Source organism: Molossus molossus, unplaced genomic scaffold (genome assembly GCF_014108415.1).
Source record: "Molossus molossus isolate mMolMol1 unplaced genomic scaffold, mMolMol1.p scaffold_m16_p_5, whole genome shotgun sequence".
NCBI lineage: Eukaryota > Metazoa > Chordata > Mammalia > Chiroptera > Molossidae > Molossus > Molossus molossus.
Genome location: NW_023425388.1, coordinates 65,337,750 through 65,362,182, shown reverse-complemented (window position 1 = coordinate 65,362,182; position 24,433 = coordinate 65,337,750). Strand labels below are relative to the sequence as shown.

Here is a 24,433-nt window from a genome sequence, read left to right as displayed (position 1 = left end):
ATTAAAGTTACCATTTGTTGTCATTTTCTTGTTACAGTGTAGCTTTGTTCCCATCCACCTCTTTTGTGTTGTTGTCACGTATATAGTCCACATAATATGTATACATATTATTTTATACAATTATTTTAAAGTCAGTTAAGAGAAGATTGGAGAAGTATGCAATTATACTGTCTATTATTTTATTATTCCCTCAATACACTAGGCACATTCTGCCTCCATGTCTTTTTTAGGCTCTCCTATCCAAATTCTATCTGTTAATGTTCAATCTAGCTTGTAGGAAGTTTTCTGTAGAACTCTACAAACCCTTCTATTATAATGGAAACCACAGTTTTATTCTCAACTTCTACAGCACTTGATGTATATCACTCATTGCCTATGGTACATCATACTGTCATTTTTATATTTGTTTTGTTTAATTTAGTAAATTTTAAGCTTCTTGATGGTCAGTTATTTCTTTGTACCCTTTCAATTAGTACAGTACTCTGAACATAAGGAGTATCAATAAATGTAATTTTTTATTATGATGGTTTACACAATATGACATTTAAGCAATTTCAATTACTAACAGGCAACAAATATAATCAAAGCAGAAATTCTTCACCCAAAAATTAATTTTGGAGTTGGAAATTGAAGTAAAACAGTAATTAATTAAACAATTAATTAGATATTTTTTTCTGTTGAAATTGGTGCAGAATACTGATGTATATTGATTAAAAACAGTAATTGCTTCCATATGTATAAACAACTATAAATATACAGTTTTGGTTCATTAATTGCTCAGCAATTATTAGAGAAGCACTGGCTAAAAAAGACATCACTGTGAAAAGGGTGGGTCTCTTTCCTGGCTCTGCCACCTCCTCCAGTTCTCTCTATTCCCGCTCATTACCAAAACCAGTAATCCCCAACCAGTTGTTCCTCATCCCCAACATGAGTGTTCAAAGTGAGTCCTGAGCCAAACTTGTCTCTTTGTAAGGCATACTGTTTGCATATAATGTCAGTAATTCATTTTTATAAATAAAGATACTTTTAAATCTTTTTTGATAATGAGAATGATTATGACCAATGTTTTATTATTGGTTGCTTCTTTATTGACATAGGGTAAAGGAGAAGGCAATTTTAGAAAGCATGCTGTGGAGTACATTGGGCACGTTGTAAGCTACTAACCTACCCTTTAAACAAATTAAATACAACTATCTTGACATCCTGTTGTGCTGTTCTACAACTATCCTGAAAATTTAAACATATATGCATGTAAATACCTATTTATAATAGGTACTTATTAAAATTATATTCATATCTATATATTACTATATATATCATCTAAAAATGTCAGTTTTATTAAAATGAGCCAGAATAGCCTGACTGGTGTGGCTCAGTGGTGGAGCATTGACCCTTGCACTAAGAGGCTGCCAGTTCAATTCCCAGGCTGTGGGCCCAATCCCCAGTGGGGGGCACGCAGGAGGCGGTAGTCAATGTTCTCTCTCATAGATGTTTCTCTCTCTCTCTCCCTTCCTCTTTCTCTCTAATCAATAAAGAAAAATAATAATAAATAAATAAAAGGAGCCAGAATATAAGCAAAAACATAAATAGAAAGATAAGTATGTTAGATGAAGGAGTAGCTTTGTTTCCATTTCATACTTATTTTTTTATCCTCACTCCAGGACATTTTTGCATTTTTATCTTCAGATAGAGCGGGACAGAGAGAGGGAGGGAGAGAGAGAAAGAAACATCGATGTGAGAGAGACACATCAACTGGTTGCCACCCACAACCCCAACCAGGGCCGGGGACGAACTGCAACCGAGGTACGTGCCATTAGCAGGAACTGAACCCGGGTCTCTATGGTCCATGGGCTAATGCTCTAACTGCTGAGCCAAACTGGCCAGGGCCAATTTCATACTTTTTTATTCAAAAATCTTATGGAATCTAAACAACATAACCTTTCCCCTACAAGAAACTATTATTTTTGTTATATGCAAATAGAAAACATTTACTTAATTTACTTTTTATTTATTTTATTTTATGGTTCAGATTTTTTCTTTTTGAACTTTTTAACTTATGTTTATTGTTGAATGTATTATAGATGTTCCTCCTTTTTCCCCCATTGACCCCCTCCTCTCTGTTCCCACCTCCTCCTGCCTTTCCCCACACTGTTGTCTGTGTCCATTGTTTATGCATATATGCATATAAGTTCTTTGGTTTATTTCTTCCCACCCACCACCCCCTTCCCTTTGAGGTTTGTCAGTCTAACAACTAATTTGTACTTCTTAATCCCTTCACCTTTTTCACCCATTCCCCCAATTCCCCTCCCATCTGGCAACCAACAAAATGTTCTCTGTATCTATGAGAATGTTTCTGTTCTGCTTGTTCATTTTGTTTGTAGATTCAATTGTCAGTAGATATGTATTCATTGCCATTTTGTTTGTTCATACTTTTTATCTTTTTCTTCAAGAAGACCCTTCAACATTTCATATAATAATGGTTTTGTGGTGATGAACTCCTTTAGCTTTTTCTTGTCTGGGAGACTCTCTATATGGCCATCGATTCTAAATGACAGCTTTGCAGGATAGAGTAATCTTGGTTGTAGGTTCTTTCTTTTTCATCACTCTGAATATTTCTTGCCACTCCCTTCTGGCCTGCAAAGATTCTTTTGAGAAATCAGCTGACATCTTATGGGAATTCCCTTGTAGCTAACTGCTTTTCTCTAGCTGCTTTTAAGATTCTCTCTTTGTCTTGAACCTTTTTCATTTTGATGATAATGTGCCTTGTTATGGACCTCTTTGGGTTCATCTTGTTTGGGACTCTCTGTGCTTCTTAAACTTGTATGTCTGTTTCCTTCACCAAGTCAGGGAAGTTTTCTGTCATTATTGTTTCAAATAAGTTTTTTATTTCTTGTTCTCTCTCTTCTCCTTCTGGCACCCCCAAGATGCAAATGTTGGCACGCTTGAATGTGTCCCAGAGGCTCCTTACACTATCCTCATTTTTTTGGATTCTTTTTTCTTTTTGCTGTTCTGATTGGGTGTTTTTTGCTTCCTTATATTCCAAATCGAAGGTTTGCTTCTTGGCTTTAGCTACTCTACTCTTGAATCTGTGTAAATTATTCTTTATTGCAGTTAGTGCCTCCTTCATTCTGACTGTGCATCCTTCATTTCTAACTGGTCCCTTTTTATGCTCTTGAGGCCCTAACTAAGTTCATTGAGCATCCTTATAAGCAGTGTTTTGAACTCTGCATCTGTTAGGTTGCTTATCTCCATTTCACTTAGTTCTTTTTTTTTTTTTTTTTTTGATTTATCTCAGCCTACATCTTTTTTTTATTTATTTTTTTGTTACAGATATTTTACCTTTTTACCCCATTGGCACCCCCAACCCCAGCCCACCTCCGTCCCGTCCCCAGCTTAGTTGTCCATGTCCATTGGTCATGCATACATGCATATAAGTTCTGTGGTTTATCTCTTCCCACCCCCCCACCCCCCCACCCCCTCTTCTGAGGGATGTCAGTCTGTGCCCTACTTCCATGTTTCTGGGTCTACTGTGTTCCTCAGTCTGTTATGTTCATTATATTCCATATATAAGTGAGATCATGTGGTATTTGTCTTTTTCTGCTTGGCTTCTTTCACTTAGGATAATACTTTCCAGGTCCCTCCATGTCATCTCAAAGGATAAGAGATCTTTCTTTCTTACCGCTGCACAGTACTCCATTGTGTATATGTACCACAGCTTTTTGATCCATTCGTCTACTGGTGGACACTTGGGCTGTTTCCAGATCTTAGCTATTGTAAATAGTGCTGCTATGAACATGGGGGTACATATATTCTTCCTGATTGGTGTTTCAGGCTTCTTAGGGTATATTCCCAGCAGTGGGATCACTGGGTCAAATGGAAGTTCAATTTTTAATTTTTTGAGGTAGCACCATATTGTTTTCCATAGCGGCTGCACCAGTCTGCATCCCCACCAGCAGTGTATTAGAGTCCCCTTTTCTCTACACCCTCGCCAAAACTTGTTGTTTGATGATTTGTTGATGGTGGCCATTCTGACAGGTGTGAGGTGATACCTCATTGTTGTTTTAATTTGCATCTCTCTGATGATTAGTGATGTTGAGCATTTCTTCATATGTCTTTTGGCCATTTGTATGTCCTGTTTGGAGAGGTGTCTATTCAGCTCCTCTGCCCATTTTTTAATTGGGTTCTTTGTCTTCCTTTTGTTGAGCACTCTATATATATTGGAAATTAACCCCTTATCTGTTACATCATTGGCAATGATGTTCTCCCATACAGTGGGTTGCCTTTCCATTTTGATGATTGTTTCTTTTGCTGTGCAGAAGCTTTTTTAGTTTAATATAGTCCCATGTGTTCAATTTCTCCTTTATCTCTGTTGCCTTAGGTGACGTATCAGTGAAAATTCTGCTCCGTATAATGTCCGAAATTTTGTTGCCTACATTTTCTTCTAGAATTTTTATGGATTCACGGGTCACATTTAAGTCTTTTATCCATTTTGTGTTTATTTTTGTGTATGGTGTAAGTGGATGGTCTAGTTTCATTTTTTTGCATGTAGCTGTCCAATTTTCCCAACACCATTTATTAAAGAGGCTGTCTTTACTCCACTGTATGCTCTTGCCACCTTTGTCAAATATTAATTGAGCGTATTGCCTTGGGTCCATTTCTGGGTTTTCAGTTCTGTTCCACTGGTCTATATGCCTGTTCTTGTGCCAGTACCAGGCTGTTTTGGTTACAGTCGCTTTGTAGTATAACCTGATATCTGGTATTGTGGTCCCACCTACTTTGTTCTTTTTTTTCAAGATTGCTGTGGCTATTCGGGGTCTTTTTTGGTTCCATATGAACTTTTGAAGTATTTGTTCTAGTTCTATGAAATATGTCGTTGGTATTTTCATGGGGATTGCATTGAATCTATAGATTGCTTTGGGTAGTATGGACATTTTAATGATGTTAATTCTTCGAATCCATGAACAGGGTATGTGCTTCCACTTTTTTATATCTTCCTCTATTTCTTTATTAAATGACCTGTAGTTTTCTGCAAATAGGTCCTTTACACCATTGGTTAAGTTTATTCCTAGGTATCGTAATTTTTTTGGCGCGATAGTAAATGGGATTGTTTTTTCAGTTTCTCTTTCTGTGAGTTCATCATTGATGTACAAGAATGCCGTCGATTTCTTCACGTTAATTTTGTATCCTGCTACTTTGCCAAATTCATTTATTAAGTCTAATAGATTTTTGATGGAGTCTTTAGGGTTTTCTATGTACAATATCATGTCATCTGCAAATAATGACAGTTTCACTTCCTCCTTTCCAATTTGGATCCCTTTTATTTTTTCTTCATGTCTGATTGCTGTGGCTAAGATTTCCAGTACAATGTTAAATAAGAGTGGTGAAAGTAGACATCCCTGTCTTGTTCCTGTTCTTAATGGAAATTTTTTTAGTTTCTGTCCATTGAGTATGATGTTGGCTGTAGGTCTTTCATATATGGCCTTTATTATGTCGAGATATGATCCCTCTATTCCTACATTACTGAGCATTTTTATCAGAAATGGATGCTGGATTTTGTCGAATGCTTTTTCAGCATCTATTGATATGATCATGTGGTTTTTATTCTTCATTTTGTTTATGTGGTGTATCACGTTTATTGATTTGCTAATATTGTACCAGCCTTGCATCCCTGGAATGAATCCCACTTGGTCATGGTGAATAATTTTTTTGATGTATTTCTGGATCCGATTTGCTAATATTTTGTTCAGGATTTTGGCGTCTATGTTCATCAGGGATATTGGCCTGTAGTTTTCTTTCTTTGTAGTGTCTTTTTCTGGTTTTGGAATTAGAATTATGCTGGCCTCATAGAACGTGTTTTGAAGTCTTCCTTCTTTTTGAATTTTTTGAAATAGTTTGAGGAGAATGGGTGTTAGTTCTTTTTTCAATGTTCGGTAAAACTCCCCCATGAAGCCATCTGGGCCTGGGCTTTTGTTTGCTGGGAGAGTCTTGATTACATCTTCAATTTCCTTAGTTGTTATTGGTCTGTTCAAGTTTTCTATCTATTCCGGGAATAGTTTTGTGAGACTGTGTGTTTCTAGAAATTTGTCCATTTCGCTTAGATTGTCGAATTTGTTGCCATATAGTTGTTCATAGTAGTTGTTAACGATCTTTTGTATTTCCGTGGTGTTGGTTGTTACTTCTCCTCTTTCATTTCTGATTTTGTGTATTTGGGTTCTCTCTCTTTGTTTCTTGGTAGTCTAGCTAAGGGTCCATCAATCTTGTTTATCTTTTCGAAAAACCAGCTCTTTGATTCATTGATCCTTTGAATTGTTTTTTTGGTCTCTATGTCATTTATTTCTGCTCTGATCTTTACTATTTCCTTCGTTCTACTTGCTCTGGGGTTTTTTTTTTGTTTGCTTTCTAATTCTTTAAGTTGTGAGGTTAGACAGTCAATTAGAAATTTTTCTTGTTTTTGAGGTAGGCCTGTAGTGCTATGAACTTCCCTCTCAGAACTGCTTTCGCTGCATCCCATAGATTTTGTGTTGTTGTGTGTTCATTTTCACTGGTTTCCAGGAAGTTTTTAATTTCTTCCTTGATCTCCTCGGTGACCCATTCATTGTTTAATAACATGCTATTTAGCCTCCATGTGTTGAAATGTCTTTGCATGTTCTTGTTGCAATTGATTTCTAGTTTCATGCCATTGTGATCTGAGAAGATGCTTGATATGATTTCAGTCTTCTTGAACTTGTAGAGATTTAGTTTGTGTCCTATCATGTGGTCATCTTTGAGAATGTCCCATGTGCACTTGAGAAGAATGTGTATTCTGTAGTTTTGTGGTGTAATTCTCTGTAGATATCTATTAAATCCATTTGGTCTAGTGCTTCATTTAGAGTCTCTGTTTCCTTGCTAATTTTTTGCCTAGAGGATCTATCCAGTGCTGTCAACAGGGTGTTGAAGTCCCCTGCTATGATTGTATTGTTGTCGATTTCTCCTTGGAAGTCCTCCAGAAGGTTTTTAATATATTTTGGTGCTCCTATATTGGGTGCATATATGTTTATCAAGGTTATATCTTCCTGTTGGATAGATCCTTTCAATATTATGTAGTGGCCTTCTTTGTCTCTAGTTATGGTCTTCATTTTGAAATCTATTTTATCAGATATGAGAATAGCTACCCCAGCTTTTTGTTGAGAGGTGGGTCTCTTGTAAACAACATATAGATGAGTCATGCTTTCTTATCCAATCAGCTACTCTGTGTCTTTTTATGGGAGCATTCAATCCATTTACGTTTAAGGTGATTATTGATATGTACTTATTTATTGCCATTTTTGTTTAGTGTGGTTCTATTTTTCTTCCCATTTCTACTGCTAATTACAGCAGTCTTTTTAACATTTCTTCCAGTGCTGGTTTGGTGCTAATGTATTCCCTTAGCCTTTTTTTTTGTCTGGGAAGCTCTTTATTTGATCTTCTATTTTGAATGATAGCCTTGCTGGGTAGAATAGTCTTGGATTCAGATTCTTGTTTTTCATGACTTTGATTACTTCATGCCATTCTCTTCTGGCCTGTAGTGTTTCTTGTGAGAAGTCTGCTGAGAGCCTTATGGGGTTCCCTTTGTAGGTAACCCGTTGCTTATCTCTTGCTGCTTTTAGGATTCTCTCTTTGTCTTTAATTTGTGGCGTTTTAATTACTATGTGTCTTGGTGTGGGCCTGTTTGGGTTCTTCTTACTTGGGACTCTCTGTGCTTCTTGAACTTTAATGCCTTCTTTCACCAAATTAGGGAAGTTTTCTCTCACTATTTTTTTGAATATATTCTCTATCCCTTGCTCATTTTCTTCTTCTTTGGGGACTCCTATGATGCGAATATTATTACGTTTCCAGTTGTCCCATAGTTCTCTTAAGCTGTCTTCCTGTTTTGTAATAGTTTTTTCCTTTTGTTTTTCTGATTGGTTGATTTTTTCTACCCTGTCTTCTATTTCACTGACCCGGTCCTCAGCTTCCTCTACTCTGCTTTTTAAACCTTCCAATGTGTATTTCATTTCTGATATATTATTTTTTATCTCTTCTTGTTGGGTTTTAATTTCCAAATGGCTTATATTCAGTGTCTCTATGTCCTTACTCATGCTTTTCAGCTTCCTCAAGATCATGGCTCTGAATTCTAGCTCTGTTAACATGCCTAATTGCTCCACATTGATCTCATCTTCGGTGGAGGTCTCTTGCTCTTTCATTTGGCTTCTGTTTCTGTTTCACCATTTTGGCTTTCACTGTGGGCTTTGGAGCCTGTCAAGTTTTCCCTGTGGGTGTTGGTGTTCTGCTGTTTGTGGCTCCCTCTCCTGTGTTTAGATGAGCGAGGGAGGACCCATGTTGAACACCACTGTCAAGTCTTACTTTCCTGGTTAAAGTTGCCAGCCCAGGAAACGTACTGTTATCCTCTAGCTTTTTGCCTGGAGGCTAGCAGTCTAGGTTGATTGATGAGTTTTGGGTTGTCAGTTGATTGAAAAGCTCCCTTAGGTGCTTAGCACAAGGGGATTTCCCGAGTGTGGGGCAGATGCTGGTTGTTAGTGAGCCTCAATGAGCACTTCAATGGCCCACAGGGTGAGGTTGGATCTCTGAGGGAGGGGCTGCTGCCTCTCCTCAGAGCCCTGGGAAGGAGCAATGTGGCCACCGTCCTGAGTGGCTGCACTCAGCCAAAGCTCTGAGCGCCCTCCAGATCCCGAGTGTCCCGACACAGCTCCAGTCTGCCCTCCCTCTGCCGGAGCCCAAGGTGAGTGGCTGTGGCTGTTTTAGCCTCTTTCCCAGCTCTGCGCTGTGGGGCCGCCTGGGAGTGTGACCCGAGGGCGCCGCTCCCAGCTAAGGCCGCTGCCGAGCTGCCGACCGTGGGCTCCCACCCCCTGTCTCACGCCTTCGCAAGCCTACCGGGATGGAGTCAGTGTCCCTCGTTATATGGTCCTCCAAGCTGCTTTTCTGTTGGTTTTTCCCATCGATTTGTCTGTGTTATAGTTGTAATTCCAGTTCGGTTCTGGGAGACGGTCTGTGTAGCTTCCGTTCACTCTGCCGCCATTTTTTCCTCTTCATTTCACTTAGTTGTTTTCCTGGAGTTTTGTTCTGTTCCTTCATTTGGGACCTTTTTTTTGTCTCCTCATTTTGGATGCCTCCCAGTGTTTGTTGCTGTATATTAAGTAGAGTTGCTATGTCTTATGCACTTCCTAGGGTGGCCTGTTGTAGTAGGTATCCTGTAGGGTCCAGTGGCACAACCTTTCTGATCTTTCAGCTGGGCCCTCGAGGTGCACCCCTTGTGTGAACTTTACACCCTTCTGTTGTAATTGAGTCTTGATTGCAGTCTTGATGTGGCTTCTTTAATTTCGTAGTTGTAGGACTTCCATTCAGCTTGATTTCAGGTGGTTTTGAATGATGGTTGTTCTGTAGTTTAGTTGTAACTTTGATGTGGTTATGAGAGGACATGATACCATGTTTACCAACACCGCCATCTTGACCGGAAGTCTCTAAATTTACTTTTTAAAATCATGAAATGTACCATCTGTGTTTATCATCTAATGGACTTTACTTTAAATGAATTTAATGAAAATGCAATGATTTTGATAGTCTGTCATAAGTTTTGAATAGCATTGTTTTCTGCATTTGAATGGGGTTTGCTTGTATTATAGATAAAATGTTGAGCCTAGTGTGGATATTTATTTCATAGTTATATATTTCATTTTGTGCATAAATATGTATATGTTTTTCAATTCAAAAATTGTTTATTTTTTCTTGAAACTTAAATAATTAGCCCTGGCTCGTGTGGCTTAGTTGGATGGAGCATTGTTCCATATACCAAAAGGTTGTGGGTTCAATTTCCTGGTCAGGGCAAATACTTGGATTGCAGGTTGGATCCCTGGTCAGAGCACATGCAAGAGGTGACCGATCAATGTTTCATTCTCACATCAATGTTTCTTCTCTTCTCGCTTTCTCCCTCTCCCTTCCTCTAAACTCAATAAAAGCATGTCCTCAGATGAGGATTAAAAAAATAATAATAATCTTACATAAGACTCTATTTATACATGGAGAATATAAAGCAGTACCAATTTTATAAGTTTACATGTAACTTTATTGATTTGATAGCAGTCAGTTGTTTATTATAAACAATAAACTGTTTAAAATTCAACAAAAATGTTATGTTGCATAGACATATGTTTATCTTAGGAAAAATGCATAATTGCATTTTTTCTTTATATTCTTATAGTCAAACTATTTAATTCTCATGGATGAGTAGAATTTAAATCAGATTTAATGAAATGCTTTTTCTTTCTTTAGGAAAAAGTCAAAGAGAAGGAAGAAAATCTGAATCTTGTAAACCAATTCTTAAAGTAGAATACAAGACATGTAAAAACAGGTATGTGTTTTTACTTTGGGGAATATGGGAAAACATATAATAAAGACAAGAAAGGTAGATAACTTTTAATATTTATGTATTATTTAAAGTTTTACATAATTATATTACCTGGCTGAATCCTTTACATTAACAATAACAGATTTTTTAGTGTTTAATAAGCATATCTATGATGATCATTATGGTGAATATTACAAATAACAACTTATTTTAAATTTTCTATGAGTAGTCAGATGAGTATTGTATACATTAATTTTAAGAATGTAGGACTTTTGGGCTATGCACGTTACAAGTAGCAATCTTTGAGCTTTATTAAACAGAGCTATTTACTTATTGGTATTGCCCATGAAAGAATTAAATACATAACCAAGCCTCTGTACTTTAGGTTTTTACATTCTGAATTTGGATGGCTGTGATAAGAGCAGGAACTCCAAGAAGGGCTCTACTACTTATGTTGCAGAAATGGGACCTTTTAAAGGACTGCATAGGTAGCAGATGTAAAGGACTGTTTAATTTAATCTAAAACCAGCCATTCACAGACTTGCTTTACATTTCTAGGGATGAACAACCATTCTGCTCAGAAATCCTTGGCCCCCAATCACCAAAATGCCTACTGGCACTCCAGCCACAATGGCCTCTAGGCATAATAATTTTATCCCCTTGAAAAATAGGAATATTGATTTCTGTACCTGCTACTACTATCATTATCAGGTTCTCTGTGGTTAAATAAAAATTACTTTCTGGCCCTGGCCGGTTTGGCTCAGCGGTTAGAGCATCGGCCTGCGGTCCAGAGAGACCCAGGTTCGGTTCCCGCTAAGGGCATGTACCTCGGTTGCAGTTTGTCCCCCAGCCCTGGTTGGTCGTGCGGGTGGCAGCCACTCGATGTGTCTCTTTCACATCGATGTTTCTCTCTCTCTCTCTCTTCCTCTCTCTCCCTCCCACTCTATCTGTGCAAAAAATGGAAAAATGTCCTCAGGTGAGGATAAAATAAATAAATAAATAAATAAAAATTACTTTCTGCTACAGTTTTAATCCCTTCCTATTATGGTCATCTATTGATAGACTTCATATGTAGTTAAGTTCTCCAAGCCTCAGTATACCCATCTGCCAAGTAGGAATAATAATAGTAGTTCTCTCATTGGAGTATCATAACGATTAAATTAAGAAATACATGTCAGAGTAGCAAAAAAATGGCAGCGGAGCGAATGGAGCTACACAGACCATCTCCCGGGACCAAACTGGAATTACAACGAAAATAAAGACAAATCGTCAGGAAGGGGCAACTGAAAGGCAGCCTGGAGGACCATATAACCAGGGACACTGACTGAATCCTGGTAGGCTTGCGAGGACGTGAGAGGGGGCCGGGAGCCCACGGTCTGCAGTGGCCTGGGCTGGGACCAGCAGACTCAGCTGGGACAAGGGGACTCGGCTGGAAGCTTCCTCCGCCTCGGCTGGGTGCCATGCCCTCGGCTGGTGCTGCAGACTCCCAGACTCGGCCGCCCTTAGCTGGGAGCAGCGCCCTCGGGTTAAAGTCCCAGGCGGCTCCACAACGCAGAGTCTGGACAGAAGCTAAATTGCCAGCAGCCACTCACCTTGGGCTCCGGCAGAGGGAAGGCAGACTGGACTGGAACTGTGTGGGGACACTCGGGATTTGGAGGGTGCTCAGAACTTTTGCTGAGTGCAGCCACGCAGGACTGTGGTTATCTTACTCCTTCCCAGGGCCCTGTGGAGAGGCAGTGGCCCCTCTCTTGGAGATTCAACCCCACCTGGTGACCATTGAAATGCTAATTGAGGCCCATTAACAACCAGCATCTGCCCCACCCTCGGGAAATCCTCTTACACTGAGCACCTAAGGTAGTTTTTCAGGCAACTCAGAAACCAAGGTTCTTCAGGTGACCTCAACTAATAGCCTCCAGGTAAAAAAAAGGCTAGAGGAAAGTTAAGACTTGACAGTGGTGTTTAAAGTGGGTCCTCCTTGCCTCATTCAAACCCAGGAGAGGAAGCCACAAACAGCAAAACACCAACACCCACAGGAAAAACTTGGCAGACTCCAAAGCCCACTGTGATAGCCAAAATGGTGAAAAACAGAAACAAAAGCCAAATGAAGGAACAAGAGACCTCTACCGAAGATGAGATAAATGAGGTGCAGTTAAGCAAGTTAACAGAACTAGAATTCAGAGCCATGATCTTGAGGAAGCTCAACAGCATGTGTAAGGACATGAGCACCATGAGTAAAGACATAGAAATGTTGAAAATCAACCAGTTGGAAATTAAAAATGACATCAGAAATGAAAAACACATTGGAAGGTCTAAAAAAGCAGAGTAGAGGAAGCTAAAGACCAGATAAGTGAATTAGAATACAGGGTAGAAAAATGAACCAATCAGAAAACCAAAAGGAAAAAACGATTAAAAGAACAGGAAGACAGCTTAAGAGAACTGTGGGACAACTGGAAACGGAATAATATTTGCATCATAGGAGTCCCCGAAGAAGAAAATGAGCAAGGGTTAGAGAATATATTCAAAGATATAGTGACAGAAAACTTTCCTAATTTGGTGAAGGAAGAAGGCATTTAAGTTCAAGAAGCACAGAGAGCCCCAAGTAAGAAAAACCCAAACAGGCCCACACCAAGACACATAGTAATTAAAATGCCACAAATTAAAGACAAAGAGAGAATCCTAAAAGCAGCAAGAGATAAGCAACAGGTTACCTACAAAGGAACCTCCATAAGGCTCTCAGCTGACTTCTCACAAGAAACACTACAGGCCAGAAGGGAATGGCATGAAGTAATCAAGGTCATGAAAAACAAGGATCTGAATCCAAGACTACTCTACCCAGCAAGGCTATCAATAAAAATGGAAACCCAAATAAAGAGCTTCTCAGTCAAAAAAAAAGGCTAAGGGAATACATTAGCACCCAACCAGCACTGAAAGACATGTTAAAAGGACTACTGTAATTAGCAGGAGAAGTGGGAAGAAAAATAGAACCACACTAAACAAAAATGGCAATAAATAAGTACATATCAATAATCACCTTAAATGTAAATGGATTGAATGCTCTCATAAAAAGACACTGACCCATCCCGCAGGTCGAGCAACGAGGACTCTAGACGGAGAGTGAGGATGAGGAGGGACAAGAGACACAAGAAATGGATACAAGACAGGGCTCTGATCAAGTATCGTTTATTCTGGGGAGATCCACACAATATATAGGGCAAGAAGCAGAAAAACAAGAACATTTGTTGCCAAGCGATAAGTTTGTAGTAACCACACCGAAGCAATTTCAAGTAAATATTCTGGGTGGAACAAAAGATAAACAGGCATAACTGGCTGAGTAAATGGTTACTTAAAGGAATGCAGAAACATTGTATACAGAGGTATCCTGCCTTGGGGCAGGAGATGGCAGAGCAGATTTTAACAAAATGGATGCCATGCAAATAGTCTCCCACAGGCCCCCCTTTTCTTTAATTTTAAGGCCAAAATAATACCTTGAGGGGACTGTGCCTGTCTTAGGTCAGGAAACTTGCACATGGTGCCAACCTGTCCGAACCCGTCATTGGAATAGCAAGGCAGCATAAGGCCTTGTTCCTGTCTTAGGTGGTGGTTGGCGATGCGTGTGAGTTCCAGTTGCCCGTCTCTGGCTATCCAGTCCAGCGCACCAAGGTGACAAGGTTTTTGAGACTCACTATTTGCCATCTCGGGCATAGTCATAGCTTATTGACTCACAGCTAGTGAGCTTCTCTGTCGGCCATTTCAAGTCTATGATAGTGGACCTGTATAGGTTGCATCTTAATGGCATCTATCTGCTGCTTGATGAAAGCCATCACCTTATTGAAGAGGAAAGGTCCTAGTGACACAATCAGTAAAAGGCCAAGTAAGGGGCCCAACAGAGGGAGAAGATAAGGCAGCACCCCATTTAGCCCGCTCCAAAAGGGGTTATCGAAAAGCTCTTTTAAGCAGCAGCGTTCCTGCAAGGCAGTCCCATGGGGGGCCAAATAAGGCCCTCAGGAGCTCCTCAGGGTTTGGAGGAAGCCCAAAACCTCCTTCCACAAGCAGGCAAAGGTGCAGTAGTATCCCTGCAGTAAGATTTCAGCCTTCCGGTCCATTCCTGAAATAAAGAAAAAACACGAAAAGGCTCTCGGCGAATTTTCGTCCCTGGAGTTATCTATATGGTTATTTGTTATTCCTTTAACTTAATCAATCTGTTTAACCAGACGCTCTGGTAGCCATCTGGCAGATTTCATTTTCTTAGAGTAAATGCATACAGAACCTCGGCCCCAGATGAGGACTGGGTGTGGGCCATGCTAAGAGCTAGTCAAGGGATCTTTCCACAATACTGAGGCAAATTGTTTTTGAGTTTCTGTATGCCAAAAGCGATTAGCAGCAGATCGCCCATCAGTGTCCAAATTTTAAAAATTGAGGATAAATAAGGCATGAGAGAGAATATTTCTGGGTGACCCCCTCGTGGAGTACCATTCCCCCTTTTTTATTTTATTAATGGTGATATTTAAGGACAGATGTGCTCTCTCTACAATCCCTTGGCCCTGAGGGTTGTAAGGTATACCTGTTATATGTGAATATTGAGGTGTTTGCAAAATTCGGAGAAGGCTGAACTTGTATAGCCTGGGCCATTATCTGTTTTCAATTGCTGTGGGCATCCCAGGACTGTAAATGTGGTTAGCATGTGACTGATCACATGTTTTGTGGCTTCACCAGTTTGGAGGGAAGCATAAATGAATCCACTAAAGGTATCTATGATAACATGTACATATTTAAGATTTCCAAATTCAGAGACGTGAGTAACATCCATCTGCCATAATGCATTAGGGATTAGTCCCCTTGGGTTTACTCCAAGGTGGGGGACCGGCAAATGAGTGGCACATGAGGGGCAGTTTTTAAGAATTTGACTAGCTTGTTCCCTAGTAATCTGATGCATGAGGCAAAGCGTTTTAGCATTGAGATGATGTAATTGATGACTGTTCTGCGCTTGGGTGATTTCATCAGAGCTGTTATCAATGGCTGTAAACACCTGATTAGAATCCTGGAGGCAAGTAGCTAGGTCAGCTTTTTGGTTTCCCTCAGCGAGAGGTCCTGGCAGCCCAGAATGGGCGCGTAAGTGGCCTACGTAAAATGGGTGAACTCTTTTTGTAATTAGTTTCTGTAACTGCCTAAACAAATTTCCTGCATTGGATATGTTTTTTATTTGTCCAGCTGTTTCTAATAGAGGTATAGAATGTGCGATGTATGCACTATCTGTGTAAATATTGAGAGATTGATCTGGGAAAGTGGAAAAAACAGCAACAATGGCTTGTAGTTCTGTTAGTTGAGCAGATGTGCTGCTGGTCATAAATGACACTGGTCTAGATAAGTGTAAGCAGCTCTACCTGTCGAGGACCCATCAGTAAATACTAGTAAGGCATTTCTCAAAGGCATAGATGCTGTGAGTATAGGAAAGGTAAACTCATGTTTGTTGACAAAATCAATAAGTTTGTCTGGTGGATAATGATTGTCTAGAATCCCCGCATAAGAGGCTAGGGAAATGGGCCAAAATTCAGTATTTTGTATGAGCCAGCTAATTTGGTCCATGGTATAGGGTTGTATAATGATATCTGGCTCCTTACCAAAATAACATTTCCCTTGTTCCCTACCCATCATAATGAGATTGGACACTGCCTGATAATATGGCTTAATAACCTTTTTAGGTGTGGCAGGCAAGTGAATCCACATTAAGGGCGCTGTCTGCCAGAAAACAGTGGTAGGGGAGAGAGCAGTCTTGCAAATAATAAACTTTAAAGGTTTAGAGTAATCCATAAAGGTGGTTGTTTGAGAATGGATAGCCTGTTCGACTTTGCGTATAGCCTATTTTCCTTCTAAGGTAAGTTCACAGGGAGAAGTAGGGTTGGCATCTCCCTGCAATATATCATACAGGAGTTTAAGTTCTTCTTTACTGATTTTTAAATAGAGCATAAGCCAATTAATGTCCCCTAGCAATTTTTGAAAATCATTTAGGGTTTTAAGCTTGTCTAATTTTAGTTCTAATTTTTGAGAGGAAATTATGGACCCTCGCATTTGAAAACCAAGATATGTATAAGGGTCTGCGAGTTGGACCCTGTCAGGGGCTATTTCCAGGCCTTTGTCTCGTAAGGCAATGTGCATCACCTCATAGCATTTCAAAACCTCACTCCCTTCTTTTCCGGCTATGAGGATATCATCCATGTAATGTATAATGTACATATTTGGCCAATTGTCTCTAACTAATTGTAAGGCTGAGGCTACAAAGGATTGGCATAGGGTAGGGCTATTAGCCATTCCCTGTGGCAGAACACGCCATTGGAATCTTTTCATAGGCGCTTTGAAATTTATAGCTGGTAAGCTGAATGCAAGTCGCCTCTGATCATCTGGATGCAGAGGAATCATGAAAAAACAATCCTTTAGATTAACAATGACTTTGAAATAACCCAAAGGTATGGCAACAGGTGAGGGAAGTCCTGGTTGTAAGGCTCCCCTTAGTACCATAGTCTTATTTACAGCTCTTAAGTCTTGCAATAGCCGCCATTTGCTAGATTTCTTTTTAACGACAAAAATAGGAATATTCCAAGGGGAGTTACTAGGGACAATGTGGCCAGCATCAAGCTGCTCCTGTACCAGCTGTTGTGCAGCCATCAGTTTTTCTGCTGTTAGAGGCCATTGATCAACCCACACCGGCTCCTCAGATAGCCATGTGATCTTTTCTGCATGGGTCACAGGAGTGTCAATGGTCCCTATGGAAAATGGCCTAATCCTGCCCTATCAGTCTTTGGGGAGGGCTCTATGGGTTCTGTTATACCCGTATTATTTTTTCCCAGCCCTTGGCCTGGTAGATATCCGGTTTTCAACATTTGGGTAGTGATAACAGCATTCGGGCTTCCCATTATTAATCCTAATTGGGACAAGAGGTCTCTACCCCAAAGATTTATAGGCAATCCAGCTATAACATATGGTTGTATGGTGCCCTGGTTACCTTCCTGATCTTTCCAAGTTAATAGCTTTGAACTTCTCTCTGGGTTTTGACTTTGCCCTATTCCTTTTAGGTGAGTCAGAGTTGCGTCTAGGGGCCAGGCTGTAGGCCAGTCTTCCTTTTTAATTATTGTGACATCAGCCCCTGTATCTATAAGCCCCGAAAATTTCTTACCATCTAACCAGAGAGACATAATGGGTTTTTGTGCTGATATGACCTCTGCCCAGTAAACATCTGATGACCCAAAGCCTTGATCACCTCTTTGTCCAGATACTGCCTTATTTGTGGTGGTTATCAAAGGCAGGAGCAGCAATTGAGCGAATCTTTGTCCTGTGATGACAGTATTAATATTTTGGGGGGATGACACCATAACCTTAATTTCTCCAGAGTAGTCATTGTCTATAACTCCTGGAAGGACTTGTAGTCCATTCATTGTTGAACTGCTACATCCTATTATTAGTCCAAATGTGTTTTCAGGCAGAGGGCCAAAAATTCCAGTAGGAAGGGCCTGAACTCCCATTTCAGGAGTTAATACTGTGTAGGTGGTGGAACTGAGGTCCAATCCTGCGCTTCCTGTTGTGGCTCTGAGAAGGTTTGAAATGGATTGTTGTTTGCTGGAACAAAACTGACTGCCCCAAAGATTTGTTTGGGTTTGGGGGCCTGGGGCTGGCCCCTGTGCCCGTTTCCCTGCATCGGGGGCAGTTCGTTACCCTGAACATCGTTTTTAGACCTACATTCATTAGCCCAATGTTTCCCCCTTTTACATCTAGGGCAAACTCCTGGAGTCTAAGTTTTTGAGTTACTAGTGGGATTTCCTTTACAATTCCTTGCGAAATGGTCAGTTTCCCCACAGTTAAAACATTTACTCTTGTTTTGTTGGGATAAGAACTGTCTAACTGTATACCCTTGCAAGGCGGCAGCCATCGCAAGGTCCTGTTGATAGGCAGCCCCAATATCAGAGCGTATGCGAATATAGCCAGTTAAATCAGTCTTTTTCTTATAAGGTCTAATAGCGGCTTGAGAGGCAGCATTAGGGTTTTCAAAAGACAATTGTTTAACAAAATCCATGCCGGTGTCTGCATTACCGAAAATTCTGCCTGCTGCAGTAATTAGGCGGTGAACAAAATCTGCAAAAGGCTCATCAGGTCCTTGTTTAATGTTAGTAAGGGAGGAGCTCATGTCGCCCTTGGTGGGCAGTTTCCTCCATGCTCTAGTGCCTGCAGCCTGAACTTGCGCAAAAAGACCTGCATCAAATTGCATTTGGGCATCACTATTAGCATAATTTCCCTCTCCTATTAGCATATCAAAATTCCATCCATTACCAGCCTGCACGTTGCATTTAGCAATGTCCCTGCAGTTCTCTACATATTCTTATTTCCATAGGAGATAGTCTCCTCCAGCAAGTGTCGCTCGGGCTAACGTCTGCCAACCCCCAGGCGTAAGCCAATTCTCGGCTACTGATTCTACAATTGCCGTAGTATATGGGGCTGTGGCTCCATATTGTGCTACGGCAGTTTTTAACTCCTTTATTAATTTAAAATCAAACCCGCTATGGTGGCGCCAAGCCTGTCCTTGCTCATCCACTGTTTCTGTTACTGGAATAGCCTCTATATCATCTAGCTCTGGTGCAAGTTGCTTGCGGGGAGGGATCTTTGGGACAGCACCCCTCATGGGTGGCTTTTGATTACCGAGGACTTCTGATCTTATTTCACTCTCCTTTTTAGATTTTCCTATTTTTAGTCCTTCTAATTGGGCTATGAGATCTTGGTGCTCTTTTTCCAGTTTTATTTGTTCTTTAAGGTGTTCAATTTTATCTCTAAGTTCTTTACTATGGTCAAGGATCGGACATGCCAGCAGGGGAGCACTGGGATTATTATTATAAGGCGGGGGGCGTTGAGAAACAAGCGGCCAATCAGAGTTATGATATCTGGCAGCTTCATCCACCAATTCATCCCAATTAACCTCCCCTCCGTCAGGAACAGTCTCCAAATATTCTGATAGGTCAGGATAAATCTTTGTCTTGGATTTGATTATTTCCTCTGGGGCAACACTAGTTTTTGTTCTTTTGATTTCTCCACCCTCTCTCTCTGTTAGTTTTTCTCGTCTCCCCGTATGAGAGCTTTTAGGCATAATTTTATTCCGAGTGGGCTCGGTTTTTTCTTCCTCATTATCACTATCGAATGACATGAGGTCCTCACATTCTTTACTTTCATTTTAATTCCCCTTTTTTTCTTTCTGTAATATACCCTCGCCATTTTCTACTACATTGGCAACGAGAGGATCAGAATGTCTCTGAGATAGAATTTCATCTATTAAATTCCAATAAGAAAAAGCAGTTACCGGGACCTTCTCGGGTCCATAAGTCTTATAGTAATCTTTAAGAGCATCACCAAATATTTTCCATTGTTTTTGATCTATAGTTCCCTCTGTAGGAAACCAAGGGCAAACTTCCTTAATATAATCAAAATACTGACACAAATGCTTAATTTTTACCTTTACTCCTCGTGCCTTGATAGCCTTTCCTAGTCCTTCAACAAACATCTTATCTTGGCTCAATGCTTGACCCATAATCGCCGTTCACTTACCCGAGGGGTGCAGACGCAGCAGGTTCCCACGTCGTTACCTCTTTTCTTTTCCTTTCTGCCAGCCACTCGAACGGTGTCCTTCACTGTATCCCCCGTGCTGGAGCCCCACATTGGGCGCCACTTGACCCGTCCCACAGGTTGAGCAACTAGGACTTTAGAGGGGGAGTGAGGATGAGGAGGGCCAAGAGACACGAGAAATGGAGACAAGACAGGAGTCTGATCAAGTCTTGTTTATTCTGGGGAGATCCACACAATATATAGGGCAAGAAGCAGAAAAACAAGAACATTTGTTGCCAAGCGATAAGTTTGTAGTAACCACACCGAAGCAATTTCAAGTAAATATCCCGGGTGGAACAAAAGATAAACAGCATAACTGGCTGAGTAAATGGTTACTTAAAGGAATGCAGAAACATTGTATACAGAGGTATCCTGCCTTGGGGCAGAAGATGGCAGAGCAGATTTTAACAAAATGGATGCCATGCAAATAGTCTCCCACAAGACACAGAGTAGCAGATTGGATAAGAAAGCATGACTCATCTATATGTTGTTTACAAGAGACCCACCTAATAACAAAAGACTCACATAGGTTGAAAGTGAAGGGATGGAAAAAAATCTTCCAAGAAAACAGAAAGGAAAAAAATGCTGGGGTAGCAATACTCATATCTGATAAAATAGACTTCAAAATGAAGACCATAACTAGAGACAAAGAAGACCACTACATAATATTGAAAGGATCTTTCCAACAGGAAGATAATTCCTTGATAAACATATATGCACCCAATATAGGAGCACCAAAATATATTAAAAATCTTCTGGAGGACTTCAAAGGAGAAATTGATAGCAATACAATCATGGCAGGGGACTTCAACACCCCACTGACATCACTGGATAGATCCTCTAGACAAAAAATTAGCAAGGAAACAGACTCTAAATGAAGCACTAGACCAAATGGATTTAATAGATATCTACAGAGAATTACACCACAAAACTACAGAATTCACATTCTTCTCAAGTGCACATGGGACATTCTCAAAGATAGACCACATGCTAGGGTACAAACTAAGTCTCTTCAAGTTCAAGAAGACTGAAATCATATCAAGCATCTCAGATCACAATGGCATAAAACTAGAAATCAATTGCAAGAAGAACATACAAAGACATTTGAACACATGGAAGCTAAATAGCATGTTATTAAACAATGGAGATCAAGGAAGAAATAAAAAACTTCCTAGAAACCAATGAAAATGAAGACACAACAACACAAAATCTATGGGATGCAGCGAAAGCAGTTCTGAGAGGGAAGTTCATAGCACTACAGGCCTACCTCAGAAAACAAGAAAAATGTCTAATAGACTATCTAACCTCACAACTTAAAGAACTAGAGAGCAAACAAAAAGAAAACCCGAGAGCAAGTAGAAGGAAGCAAATAGTAAAGATCAGAGCAGAAATAAACGATATAGAGACCAAAACAACAATTCAAAGGATCAATGAAACAAAGAGCTGGTTTTTCGAAAAGATAAACAAGATTGATGGACCCTTAGCTAGACTCACCAAGAAACAAAGAGAGAGAAACCAAATACACAAAATCAGAAATGAAAGAGGAGAGATAACAACTGACACCACAGATATACAAAAGATCGTTAACAACTACTATGAACAATTATATGGCAACAAATTCGACAATCTAAACAAAATGGACAAATTTCTAGAAACACATAGTCTCCCAAAACTGGAACAGAAAGAGATAGAAAACTTGAACAGACCAATATCAACAGAAGAAATTGAAGATGTAATCAAGACTCTCCCAGCAAACAAAAGCCCAGGCCCGGATGGCCTCACGGGGGAGTTTTACAGAACATTCAAAGAAGAACTAACACACATTTTCCTCAAACTATTTCAAAAAATTCAAAAAGAAGGAAGACTTCAAAACTCGTTTTATGAAGCCAGCATAATTCTAATTCCAAAACCTGAAAAAGACACTACAATGAAAGAAAACTACAGGCCAATATCCCTGATGAACATAGATGCCAAAATCCTGAACAAAATATTAGCAAATCGGCTCCAACAATACAGCAAAAAAATTATTCACCATGACCAAGTGGGATTCATCCCAGGGATTCAAGGATGGTACAATATTTGCAAATCAATAAACGTGATACACCACATATATAAAATGAAGAATAAGAACCACATGATCATATCAATAGATGCTGAAAAAGCCTTCAACAAAATCCAGCATCCATTTCTGATAAAAACGCTCAGCAATGTGGGAATAGAGGGATCATATCTAAACATAATAAAGGCCATATATGAAAGACCTACAGCCAACATTATACTCAATGGGCAAAAACTAAAAGCATTTCCCTTAAGAACAGGAACAAGGCAAGGATGCCCACTTTCGCCACTCTTATTTAACATAGTACTGGAAGTCTTAGCCACAGCAGTCAGACAGGGAGAAGAAATAAAAGGGATCCAAATTGGAAAGGAGGGAGTGAAACTGTCATTATTTGCACATGACATGATACTATACGTAGAAATCCCCAAAGACTCCATGAAAAATTTACTAGACTTAATAAATGAATTTGGCAAAGTAACAGGATACAAAATTAACGTCAAGAAATCGATGGCATTCTTATACACCAAGGATGAACTCACAGAAAGAGAAACTAAGAAAACAATCCCATTTACCATTGCGGCAAAAAATTAAGATACCTAGGAATAAACTTAACCAAATAAATAAAGGACCTATTCGCAGAAAACTACAGGGCATTGAAAAAAGAAATAGAGGAAGATATAAAAAAGTGGAAACATGTACCCTGTTCATGGATTGCGAGAGTTAAAATCATTAAAATGTCCATATTACCCAAAGCAATCTATAGATTCAAGGCAATCCCCATCAAAATACCAACAGCATACTTCACAGAATTAGAACAAGTACTTCAAAAGTTCATATGGAACCAAAAAAGACCTCGAATAGCCATAGCAATCTTGCAAAGAAAGAACAAAGTTGGAGGGATCACATTTCCAGATTTCAGGTTATACTACAAAGCCACCGTAATCAAAACAGCCTGGTACTGGCACAAGAAAAAGCATATAGACCAGTGGAACAGAACAGAGAACCCAGAAATGGACCCAAGGCAATATGCTCAATTAATATTTGACAAAAGTGGCAAGAGCCTACAGTGGAGTAAGGACAGCCTCTTTAATAAATGGTGCTGGGAAAATTGGACAGCTACATGCAAACAAATGAAACTAGACCATCAATTTACACCGTACACAAGAATAAACTCAAAATGGATAAAAGACTTAAATGTGACTCATGAATCCATAAAAATCCTAGAAGAAACTGTAGGTAACAAAATTTTAGACATCATACGCAGCAAAATTTTCACTGATAGATCACCTAAGGCAACAGAAACAAAGGAGAAAATGAACACATGGGACTACATCAAACTCAAAAGCTTTTGCACAGCAAAAGATACAATCATCAAAATGGAAAGGCAACCCACTGTGTGGGAGAGCGTAATTGCCAATGATATATCAGATAAGGGGTTAATTTCCAATATATACAGAGTGCTCATACAATTCAACAAAAGGATGACAGAGGACCCAATTAAAAAATGGGCAGAGGAGCTAAATAGACACCTCTCCAAACAGTATATACAAATGGCTAAGAGACATATGAAGAAATGCTCAACATCACTAATCATCAGAGAGATACAAATTAAAACAACAACAAAGTATCACCTCAAACCTGTCAGAATGGCCCCCATCAGCAAATCATCAAACAACAAGTGTTGGCGAGGGTGTGGAGAAAAGGGGACTCTAGTACCCTGCTGGTGAGAATGCAGCCTGGTGCAGCCACTATGGAAAACACTATGGTGTTACCTCAGAAAATTAAAAATTGAACTTCCATTTGACCCAGTGATCCCACTTTTAGGAATATACCCCAAGAAGCCTGAAATACCAATCAGAAAGAATGTACTCCCATGTTTGTAGCAGCACTATTTACAATAGCTAAGATCTGGAAACAGCCCAAATGTCCATCAGTAGACGAATGGATAAACAAGCGGTGGTACATATACACAATGGAGTACTACGCAGCTGTAAGAGAGAAAGATCTCTTATGTTTTGAGACTACATGGAGGGACCTGGAAAGTATCATCCTAAGTGAAACAAGCCAAACAGAGAAAGACAAGTATCATATGATCTCACTTATTTGTGGAATATAATGAACATAACAGTCTGAGGAATGGGGTAGTCCCAGAGACGTGGAAGTGGGGTACAGACTGACAATCCCCAGAAGAGGGAGTGGTGGGGGAGAGATATACCATAGAACTTATATGCATGTATGCATGAACAGTGGACATGGACAACAAACTGGGGACAGGGCAGGGAGGGAGGGCGAGGGAGGAATCAGTGGGGGAAAAAGGAGAGACATCTGTAACAAAAATTAATTAATAAAAAAATAAATTAGACTTCCAGTCAAGATGG

The 24,433-nt window shown here is 39.9% G+C and overlaps 1 protein-coding gene across 1 annotated transcript in view; it reads left to right on the top strand.

Moving 5' to 3' along the window:
- STXBP5L (syntaxin binding protein 5 like) overlaps window positions 1-24,433 on the top strand; it is a 304,365-nt gene that overhangs the window by 108,102 nt on the left and 171,830 nt on the right. Inside the window, exon 10 of the mRNA XM_036243664.1 lies at window positions 10,285-10,363. Within this exon, the coding sequence (XP_036099557.1) occupies window positions 10,285-10,363 (79 nt within the window). The remainder of the gene's footprint in view (window positions 1-10,284; window positions 10,364-24,433) is intronic.